Genomic DNA, 11,980 nt, shown 5'->3' with positions numbered 1-11,980 from the left:
TCATACCTTGTTCCACTCTTACTTATTCCAACACAACTATGTCAGAAGCGATAGTTTCTCCTCGCACACTGCACTGCCCTCTCAGATACTTCCATCCATGAACATCGTCATTGCCCACCTCTTTTTCCCTGCATACGTTACCCCTTGGAGATATTATGCATAGACACTGGGTCAATTTTTATCTTTACTAACGACAACATTGCCTTCCTTCCACAAGTACCTTGTTTTCAGATTGCCAAACTGACATCAAGTCGTGCATGAAATCATAAGATCCTCCAGTTGAACACTGAAAATCAAAGATATTTTTGTTTGCTCTTATCAAAAACTCTGCATCTTTGTCTGACGCTATGCTGTTCCCTGGCTGCTAACCAATTGAGCAACTTTGACATTGTTAGATTCAAAGCTGAGCATCAAACCCCACATTCTGTCATAATACTGCCCATCTTATCGGAGACTTAACACCTTACCCATGCTTTAATTTCTTCCTGAGTACAACTGTTGAACACCCACCTGAGTTTCCCATATATAATTCCATTGATCCAAACTCTGCCGCAACATTCCATTGCGCACCCCAAGTTCCACTTGTCCATCACCTCTATTCTCACCCATCTGTACTCATTCCATACCCAGTGACATACGTTGTCCTTACTTCCACTTCACAAGTACTTCCAATTCTACGCCCCAGCGCAGACAGTCTTTGGTGTCGCATTTGGCTCTCCCCAAACCATTCCTATTTGATGGCAGAGCTTTCAACTAATGCTCTGAAACTCCCTCCCAAAACCTCTTCACTTTATGACTACTCTGCCAATAATGTTTTGTCCATTTCTCTCTTCTATGAATTGCTTTGGGCCATTGCATGACACTCAAGATACTATACAAATTTAGACTTTGTCAATAAAATATACAAATGTGTTTTTATTTACATGCTTCAATTTGAAAAAATCCCCCACTTTAGTTGCTGCCTGGATCCATTATTGCAGTTGTCAAGAAAAAATAGTAACATTTTCAGTACATAACCTGTCCACTGGAGAGTTCTCCAACTCGAGAATCTGTAGATCACAAGACTAGATTTAATTAACATTATTTCCATCACCACTTATGGATTTACGGATTGGTACATTGCATCACTTCTACTGTAGACAACTGGTTCTTCATATATGCCCAACTTGGACTACAGGCCTATTCCCTTTCATCAGCTAGCTAGAATACTATGCCTGTTACATCTGCTGCCACTTTCCATCATCAGTAAGTAGAAAAATTCAATGATTCAATCAAACTTTTCAGAGATACACTCCCATGTAGATTCCTGAAACGTCAGGAAATTAGAAGTCAGTATCCAACATCAGATATCAGTACAGTAAATAAAAATATTAAATCTCTTGAGAACAGCCTTATTCTTCGGATTCCTGTTTGTTCTTGACTGTGCTTGTGGTTGTGGTTGGCTTTGAGGTTTTAGCTGCTGTAGGGGTCTTTTTCACCGCTGTTGTATTTAGTTTTGCTTTCGTCCGCAGCGACCTTTGAGCTCTTCTCTTCTGTTTCACACGGATTACATCCGCATGTCCCGTCTCAATCATTTGCTCCTCCCAGGACTTGATTTCATTCTGGTAACGGATTTTGTCATCCTCAGCCAGTTGCTTGTACATCTGGAAAAGTAACAGCTGGCGTCAGACATTCATGCATTGGAAAAAGAAAGCATTACTTCTGTTGGCAAAGTGGGCAGTGGCTCATGAGGAACATAAACAGCATCACATCACCACAGCAGTTCAGGTGAATGACCTGTTGCATCCTGCACTGTAAGCTCTATGTAAGTTAGGGCTGCAGACACAGAACTGCTGTTTTGCCTGGTTAGGCTTTCATAAATTGTTTAATTCTCTTAAACATGGGAGTGTTGAAACAAACTCAGCAGCTTCCCTCTCCACTTTACTCAAAGGTTGTGAAGGGGTGTGAGGGAATGAGAACTAAAGTTAACCGATAAACACAGCGGGGAAACGTGCACAAATTCACTTTTCTCTTAGATTTCCCCATGTGACCCAATGGAAACTATTTTAGTTTGACTCAAGTGGCTGTGCTTCAAATCTCAGAATTTAAAACCTGCTGACAGTCCAGTGCAAAGCTGAGGGAATTATGAGCTGCTGTTCTTCGGAAGAGATGTTAAAGAATCACATCTGCCAGTTTCATTTAGCTGGATGTTAAAGATCTCACTACTACACTATTCAAAGAAGGGCCCAGAGTTCTCCCTGCGAAGTGGACATTTTTCTCTCATCCTATACCACCATTGGTCATTCATCTCCTCGCTTTTATGGAGGGCTCCCAATGCAGATTCACTGCTGTGTTTGTCCACTTTAGAGTCACTTCAATGATAACTCAATGTGTGATGTGCTTTGCTTTTGGAGTGACAAGGATATTGTATACCGCAAGTACTTGAATAGCTTACATTAATTTAACATAAAGCACATACATAGAGCAGTACAGCACAGAACATAGAACAGTACAGCACAGAACAGGCCCTTCAGCCCTCGATGTTGTGCCGAGCAATGATCACCCTACTCAAACCCACGTATCCACCCTATACCCGTAACCCAACAACCCCCCCTTAACCTTACTTTTTAGGACACTACGGGCAATTTAGCATGGCCAATCCACCTAACCCGCACATCTTTGGACTGTGGGAGGAAACCGGAGCACCCGGAGGAAACCCACGCACACACGGGGAGGACGTGCAGACTTCGCACAGACAGTGACCCAGCCGTCAATCGAACCTGGGACCCTGGAGCTGTGAAGCATTTATGCTAACCACCATGCTACCGTGCTGCCCACGTTGACAATATTACGTTGACAATATTAATATATTTGGAGTGTTTGAAAGAATATTCTATATTTTACATATATATGTATGCTATTTATCATGTTAAAGATTGACACCAGTTTTTAGCTTTGTTAAACCTTTTGAATGGAACAAAAAGCCAAACAAATGTTATTTGCTGAACTGAAATATTCATCATTCAAGTGCTGCCAGAAAAATTATTGCTATCACAGAATGTTTTTTTTGTTCACGGGCTGTGGCCAGTATTTATGGCTCGATCAGCATATGTTGCCCATCCCCAATTGCCCTTGAGAAGTTGTTGGTGAGCCACCTGCTTGAACTGCTGCAATCCCACTGTGCTGTTAGGGCTCTGACCAAGTGACAGTGAAGGAACAGCGGCGATATGTTTCAAGTCAGTATGGTGCGTGACTTGGACAGGGATTTGCAGGTGGTGGCATTTCCAGATGTCCGCTGCCTTGATGATGAAGGTTGCAGGTTTGAAAGGTGCAAGTTACTGAGGTGCATATTGCTGTCACTGTGCACCAGTGATGGATGGCGTGACAATTTAGAACATAGTACAGTACCACACAGTACAGCCCCTTCGGCCCACGATGTTGTGCCGACCATTTATCCTAATCTAAGATCAACCTAACCTACACCCCTTCAATTTACTGCTATCCATGTGCCTGTCCAAGAGTTGCTTAAATGTCCCTAATGACTCTGAATCCACCACATCCGCGGGCACTGCATTCAACGCACTCACCACTCTGCGTAAAGAACCCACCGCTGACATCTTCCAGATACCTTCCTCCAATCACCTTAAAATTATGTCCCTTAATGGCAGCCATTTCCACCCTGGGGAAAAGTCTCTGGCTATCCACTCTATCCATGCCTCACATCATCTTGTACACCTCTATCAAGTGACCTCTCTTCCTTCCTCGCTCCAGTGAGAAAAGCCCTAACTTCCTCAACCTTTCTTCATAAGACATGCCCGCCAGTCCAGACAGCATCCTGGTAAATCTCCTCTGCACCCTCTCCAAAGCATTCCACATCCTTCCTATAATGAGGTGACCAGAACTGGACACAATATTCTAAGTGTGGTCCAACCAGGATTTAATAAAGCTGCAGCAAAACCTTGCAGCTCTTAAAACTCAATCCCCCTGTTAATGAAAGCCAACATATCATACACCTTCTTAACAACCCAATCAACCTGGGTGGCAACTTTGAGGGATCTATGTACGTGGACCCAAGATCCCTCTGTTCTTCCACACTTCCAAGAATCCTGCCTTTAACCGTGTACTCAGCATTCAAATTCGACCTTCCAAAATGAATCACTTCACATTTATCTAGGTTGAACTCCATCTGCCACTTCTCAGCCCAGCTCTGCATCCTGTCAATGTCCTGTGGTAACCTGCAACAGCCCTCGACACTATCTACAACTCCATTTAGCGGGCTGCTTCGTCCTCAATGGTGTCAAGCTCCTCAGGTGCTGTTGAAACTGCACTATTAAGTACATAATAGTCAAATGTAGAGGGGGCAGGAGGGAATGTGAAGTTGAGGCCACAATTAGATCAGCCATGATCTTGTTGAATGGGGGAGCAGGCTCAAGGGGTCGAGTGGCCTTCTCACTCTCCTACTTTGTTCATATTCCAGGCAAGTGGAGAGTATTCGATCACACTTCTGACATGTATCGTGCAGCTGGTGGACAGGTTCTGGTGGACAGGTTTGGAGAGCCAAGAGGCGAGTTACTCACTTCTGACTTGCTCTAGCAATAGCATTTATGTGGCCGCGGACCTTTCCAGGTGTGTAACCAAACCCTTCTGCTCAATTAATTAATCGAGGACTCATTCGAAAACCTACCAATCTGTTGAAATGAAAATACTATTTCTGCTGTAATTTAATGCATTTATCACTAAATAAACAGAAGCAAAAAGCAATAGCCACGGCATTCTTTTTCAGCCCAATAATATACCAGGTTTCCCAAGAGATCTTTGACAAAGAGAGGATTCCTGGAATGGTTTAGGTTTATTCCCTGAAATGGTTCAATCACGAACTAATCCAGGTTTGTCCAAATCTTAACTGACTGAACACAAGGGGCTGTGGATCATTGACTGCTCACTTGCCACTCACCTAGAAAGGATTTAAAAGGGATTTTCTGAAGAACGTGAACTGCAACTGAACAATGAAAAACCTGGGCACCAAATCAGATATCCTGGATAACCAAGTGACAGACACCGGACTATTCTGGCTTTTTCCCCCAACTGTAATTAGACAAGTGCAGAGTTCTCTCCTGAGTATGGGTGTTCCATCCCTGACCGTGCTGTGCAATAATGTAAACCCTCACACAATAAGCCTCTGCAGACTGCACTTCCCACAGGCAATCCCACAATGCCATTGTGTGTAATAATTATCAATGACCTGGACTGGTGGTTACAGGGCCTAATTTCATCATTTGTAGATGACCCGAAACTTAAACGTAGCGAAATAAATTAGCAACCGACTTCAGGCAGACCACAAACACAGTTTGAAATGAGCAGACATTTGGCAGATGTAATTTGGTAAGAATAAAGTAATTCACTTTGGTAGGAGGAACGAGAGGAGGCAATAAAAATTGTGCAATTTTAAAGGGGCACAGTAGGAACAGACAGACCTGCACGAATCTTTGATGGTGTAGGACAAACTGTGGGGGCTGTTGAAAAAGCTTTATTAATAGTAGGGTAGAAAGGCAGGGAGGTTATGCTAAACCTTTATAAATCAGTGGTTGTTTTGTTCAATTCTTGCCAAGGGAAGGTTGAGAGATTTAATAGCGGTAGTCAAGATCGTGATGGGTTTTTTAAAGAAAGAGAATTTGTTTCCTGTGGTAGAAACGTCAGTAACCAGACAACATGGATTTAAGATTTGACTTTTTAAAAGTATATCTTTGCACCCACACTCTCTTTTTACCCTCTGGTGAATAGGGTTGGGGGACGGGGGGCCGCCAACAGTTCCTGCTGTTGGATTCAAACCCAGAGCCTCTAGTCCTGCAGTTGGTATCCACTGCACCATAAGACCTCCTCAGATGATCAGTTGAAGAATATTCAATTGCAACATTCAACAAGGAATCAGATAAATTCTTCAGGGGGAAACATTTATACGTTTATGGGAAAGAGTTGGGGGGGGGGGAGGAGTAGTTGCATAATTCCATTGAAAAGCTTGCAAAAAGGGTCAAATGGCCTCCTTCTCAGTGCTATAGGAAACGAATGCATTATAGAAAATAAGGATATACGTCTTAAACTGAGGATTGAAATATGAATATACGAACAACGAGCGGGAGCAGGCCATTCAGCCCCTCAAGCCTGCTCTGCCATTGAATAAGATCATGGCTGATCCAACAGTAACCTCAAAACTCTGCCTACCCCCAGTAACATATCACCCCCTTGCTTAACAGGAATCTATCCACCTCTGCCTTAAAAACATTCATAAACTCTGCTTCCACCACTCTGTCAGGAAGAGAGTTCCAGGAACTCATGACCCTCAAAAACATTTTGCCCCACCTCCGGTTTAAATGGGCAACCCCTTATTTGTAAAGAGTGACCCCTGGTTCTAAATTCTCACACAAGAGGAAACATCCTTTCCATATCCACCCTCAGGATCTTACATGTTAAAATACAGCCCTTTGTCCCCTTCTGAACTTCCGGTGTTGACCATGGAGTGAGTGGTCACAGACAGGGCAGCTCCTGCTTACAATCACAAAAAAGAGCTATTTTTACCCAATAGGGGTGGGAATTTCATGAAAAGGCGTAGGTGAATGTTGGAGGAGTACTTTCCCCGGGAGTGGTATGTCTGCTGGTTACCAGACCCATCAGAAAACAGTGAGAGATTTGGCTGAAAAGTTGGAGCAGACTTGTGCTGCAGAAACAGCAACAGCCACTTTAAGACATGCAGGGGGGGGGGGGGGGGGGGGGGGGGGGGGGGCTGATGCAAGCTGGAAGGCTTCAACTTGACTTTAACATAGAATTTACAGTGCAGAAGGAGGCCATTCGGCCCATCGAGTCTGCACCGGCTCCTGGAAAGAGCACCCTACCCAAGGTCAACACCTCCACCCTATCCCCATAACCCAGTAACCCCATCCAACACTAAGGAAATTTTGGACACTAAGGGCAATTTATCATGGCCAATCCACCTAACCTGCACATCTTTGGACTGTGGGAGGAAACCGGAGCACCCGGAGGAAACCCACGCACACACGGGGAGAATGTGCAGACTCCGCACAGACAGTGACCCAAGCCGGAATCGAACCTGGGATCCTGGAGCTGTGAAGCGATTGTGCTATCCACAATGCTACCGTGCTGCACATGGCCTTGATGGCCTTTATTAAAACTGAATTCCAGCAGCAGAGAAACAAATGCAGGAGGATCGCTCAAAGGCCATCGAAGAAGCAGCGGCACCCCTGAAGAGTTCTTTGGAACGGGTGGAGAAGTGTTTGGAGGTGCAGGGGTCACAGATTTGAGAGATTGAAGAAGTGATCTTGGACCACAGTGAGCGTGTGGTGACTCCGGAGGTGGAGGTGGGACTCCTAGGTGAAGGCAAAGGTGGAGGAGCAGGAGAATGCCTCGGGAAGGCAGAACCTGCGAATAGTGGGCCTGCCTGAAGGAGTGGAAGGTGGGAGTACGTCTCGTACAAGGTACGTCTCGAGAATGCTGGTGGGGCTGGTAGTGGAAGGGGTGCTAGATAAGACGCCTGAAGTGGACCGAGTGCACAGGTCCATGAGGCAGAAGTCTAGAGCTGGGGAGCTGCTGCAGGCGGTGATCGTGAGGCTCCACAAATTTGAAGAGAAAGAGAAGATTCTGCGATGGGCCAGGGAGAAGTGTACCTGCGTCTGGGAGGAGAATAAGGTCCAAATTTATCAGGACATTGGAGTCGAGTTGGTAAAGCGGCGGGCAAGGTTTAACAAGGCCAAGGCAGTGCTGTACCAGTGGCAGATAAGGTTTGGGGTGCTCTACCCAGCAAAATTATGGATGACGTTCGGAGGCCGGGATTATTATTTCGAAACCCCGGAAGCCGCCGAAGACTTCATTAAAGAGCATAAATTCATAGAATCATGGAATTTACAGTGCAAAAGGAGGCCATTCAGCCCATCGAGTCTGCACCGGCTCTTGGAAAGAGCACCCTACCCAAGGTCAACAACTCCACCCTATCCCCATAACCCAGTAACCCCACCCAACACAAAGGGCAATTTTGGACACTAAGGGCAATTTATCATGGCCAATCCACCTAACCTGCACATCTTTGGACTGTGGGAGGACACCGGAGCACCCGGAGGAAACCCACGTACACACGGGGAGGATGTGCAGACTCCGCACAGACAGTGACCCAAGCCAGAATCGAACCTGGGACCCTGGAGCTGTGAAGCGATTGTGCTATCCACAATGCTACCGTGCTGCCCCATTGGGGGAGAACTGAGCGGACAATGCTTGGGAACTGGAATGCTGGCACTTTGTAATGGTTGGGAGCATGTTTGAAGTGGAGGTAAGGATTAGGGAATGATAATTTTCTTGGGGGGGGGGGTGTGCTGTTTACTGTTGGGATTGTAAGGAGTGGAATGGAATGTTTATGTTCCCGTCCCCTCTCCTGTTTTCTGGGACTGTTTATGTTTAATATTTATTTGTTTGCTTTTGGAGAAGGCTGCCTGGGTTCAGGAGAAGTCCTTGTTTGGGTAAGGTCAACAGGGAGCCTTCCTCCTTGTGCTGAAGACTGGTAACGTGGAACATCCAGGGACTAAATGGGCCGCTTAAAAGGACGCGGGTGTTCGCGCACCTCAGGAACTTGAAACCGGGTTTGTCTGCAGGAGATGCACCTTTGTGTGAAGGACCAGGTTAGGTTAAGGAAGGGGTGGGTCGGGCAGGTTTTTCACTCAGGGTTTGATTCGAAATAGAGGGAAGTGGTGATTTTAATGTGCAAAGAAAAAATGGGATTTGTAGGCGTGAAGGAGGTGAAGGATTCGGGTGGGAGATAAGTGATTGTGAGTGGGGCATTGGAAGGGGCACCGGTAGTATTGGTAAATGGGTTTGCCCCAAATTGGGATGATGTGGGTTTAATGAGGGAGTTGCTGGCAGCGATCCCGGATATGGCCACACACCAATTGACCATGGGAGGAGATTTTAACTGTGTCCTGGAACCAAGGGTGGACAGGTCGAGTCCCAGGTCAATGGGTAGGGTACAAATGGCAAGGGAGCTGGGGGTAGGGGTTTATGGAGAGGATGGGGAATCCATGGCTTTCAGAACCCAGGGGGGTATTCCTTCTTTTTACACGTCTATAAGGTGTATTTGCGGGGGTTGGGGTAGAGCCGGGAGTGCAGGAGGCGAAAGAGGCCGGTGTGCTGGCCTTTGCGTCCCTAGTAGCCCGGCGAAGGATTTTGCTACAGTGGAAGGACGCGAGGCCCCCAAGCGTGGAGACCTGGATCAATGACATGGCGGGCTTTATTAAGCTTGAGAAGGTTAAATTCGCCCTGAGAGGATCGGTGCAAGGGTTCTTTAAACGGTGGCAACCTTTCCTCGACTTTCTGGCTCAACGATAGGGTACTGGGACAGTAGCAGCAGCAACCCGGGGGGGGGGGGGGGGGGGGGGGGGGGGCGTGATTATGTTAGCTTATTTTATTTAAATTTGATTTATCTAATTTTAATTTATGGTTAAGTTCTCTTGTTTGGGGGGGGGGGGGTGGGGGAATGTGATACATGTGATGTTACGGTATGGGGGGAATTGTGGGTGTTATGGGGCTGTTAGTTGCATATTACTGCTTTTTGCTATACTTTTTGTTATATTTTCTGCCAAAAATTCCAATAAAAAAAATTTTAAAAAAAAAAAAAAGGTTGTATTTGCGGAGTGATTACTTTGTAGTGAGTCGGGAGATTTTGGTTGGAGTTGAGGGGCAGAGTATGCGGGGATAGTTATCTTGGACCATGCGTCCCACTGGCTGGAGATTCGGTTTAGTTCGGGATGAGAGCAGAGGCTGGGCTGGAGGTTTGACTCAGGGTCATTGGCGGATGGAGGTTTTTGTGATAAGGTGCGGGCGGCGATTAAGTAGTATGTGGAGTTGAATCAGAATGGGGAGGTGTTGGCTGCCATTTTCTGGGAGGCAGCGGTCAGGGGGAAAGGCTCATGCGGATAGGGAAAGGAGGGAAAACCATGACCCTCTCGTGAGCAAGACAATGGAGGTGGACAGGGAATATTCGAGGGTGCCCACCGTGCAGGGATTGGCGAGGAGGAAAAGGTTGCAGGGGCAATTTGACAGGCTGACAACAGGGAGGGCAGTATGGCAACTGCGTAGGGCAAGGGGGTGCAATACGAGTATGGGGAGAAGATGAGCCGCATACTGGCGCACCAGCTGCGGAGGCAGGCTGCGTCCAGGGAAATATTGAAGATATGGACTGGAGCTGGGGATGTAGTGTCAGAGCCAGGGAAGATAAATGAGGTATTTAGGGAGTACTACCAGGGACTTTGAGGCAGATCGGGGAAGAGAGGAGGGGGACATGGGGTGGTTTCTGGACGAGCTGGAATTTCCCCAGGTGGAGGAAGCAGAGGCAGGTGTTGGAGGAGCCCCTGGGGCTGAGGGAGGTGCTGGATAGTATCAGCGGTATGAAGTCGGGAAGGCCCCTGGACCGGATGGGTTGTATAGGCCCATATCACTATGGAACACGGATGTGAATGTATTGGCCAAGTTGTTGGCGGGAAGATGGAGGTGTGTGTCATGTGGGTGGTGGCAGAAAATCAAACAGGCTTTGTGAAGGGCAGGCAGCTTGCGAGCAATATAAGGACAGCTGTTGAATGCGGTGATGAATCTGTCAGGGGCTCTGGTACCGGAGGGTGGCGGTGTCACAGACGCGGAGCAGGCATCTGATCGGGTGTAGTGGCGGTACTTGTTCGAGGATTTGGGAAGGTTTGGGTTTGGGCCGAGATTTGTGGCATGGGTACGGTTGCTGTATGTGGCACCAAAAGCGAGGGTGAGGATGAATGATATGAGCTCACAAAACTTTGACTTATACAATGGTACGAGGCAGGGGTGCTCGCTGTCGCCGCTGATGTTTTGCGCTCGCCATAGAGCCATTGACGATGGTTCTCAGGGGGTCAGCAGAGTGGCGGGGGATTATGAGGAGGACAGATGGGAGCATTGGGTGTCGCTCTATGGCGATGACCTCTTGCTGTATATTTCGGATCCGTTGGAGAGTATGGGAAGGATTATGGGCCTGATGGGGAGGTTTGGAGGGTTCTTGGGGTACAAGCTGAATGTAGGGAAAAGTGAGGTACTCCTGGTGATTGAGCTGGCACAGTGGGCTAATTTAGGGGGGGGAATGTACTTTACGGTAGCAAGGGATAGTGTTATAACCTGCCTGCTTACCACTGGCTGGAGACTAATAGCAATCCCACAATCCTTAGGGAGCATGAGCTTCCTGAATGAGGGGGCAGAGAAAACAATCGCAGATTCCCTGCATAAATAGAGCTGGCCAGTATGGAACCAGCTAGAGAGGAGGTGGGCAGCAAGGGAGTTACTGCTGCTGTTGTATATATACGTTATTGTAAATAAATGTTATTTCTTTCTATTCTACAACTTGTGCTGGATTCTTCGTGGCCCTGACAAAACTGGCGACGAGGATTAAAGTTGGATAGCTGTCTCTGCTGCTGAAGCCTCCTCCCTCGATTTTTGTTGGATACAGATTGGAAGGTGTTTTCTGTTACACCATGCCTCTGTATGGACATTTGGATGTCGTTGATGTTGCACTGGAAAGTTGGAACCAGTACACACAACAGATGCGTTACTATTTCTGGGCAAACAACATCACCGAAAATGAGCGCCAAGTGGTCATTTTGCTCATCGCCTGTGGCCCGCATATGTTTGGGGTGATTAGGAGCCTTATGTATCCAGCCTGCGCCGGACACCAAGACATTTGATGAACATGTGAACTTAGTGGGGCAACATTTTAACCCAACCCCATGCACGATAGTCCAGCGTTACCGGTTTAATACCACTGAGAGAACCCCAGGAGAATCCCTTGCCGACTTTCTATCCAGGCTACGCAGGATTGCGGAGTACTGTGACTATGGTTGAGACTTTGTCAGAAATGTTACGCGACCGTTTGGTTTGCCGGTATTAACAATGCTGCCACCCAGAGAAAGTTGTTAGCCGAGCCAACATTGACTTT

At 46.9% G+C, this 11,980-nt stretch overlaps 1 protein-coding gene across 1 annotated transcript in view; it reads right to left on the bottom strand.

The window, feature by feature from the left end:
• Positions 1–897: 897 nt before the first annotated feature.
• Positions 898–11,980, bottom strand: part of tfam (transcription factor A, mitochondrial) — a 58,043-nt gene continuing 46,960 nt past the window's right edge. Inside the window, exon 7 of the mRNA XM_038773602.1 lies at positions 898–1,643. Coding sequence (XP_038629530.1) covers positions 1,392–1,643 — 252 coding nt within the window. The 3' untranslated portion in view covers positions 898–1,391. The remainder of the gene's footprint in view (positions 1,644–11,980) is intronic.

This window comes from Scyliorhinus canicula, chromosome 16 (assembly GCF_902713615.1).
Source record: "Scyliorhinus canicula chromosome 16, sScyCan1.1, whole genome shotgun sequence".
Classification (NCBI taxonomy): Eukaryota; Metazoa; Chordata; class Chondrichthyes; order Carcharhiniformes; family Scyliorhinidae; genus Scyliorhinus; species Scyliorhinus canicula.
This window is presented reverse-complemented; position numbering and strand designations above follow the sequence as displayed.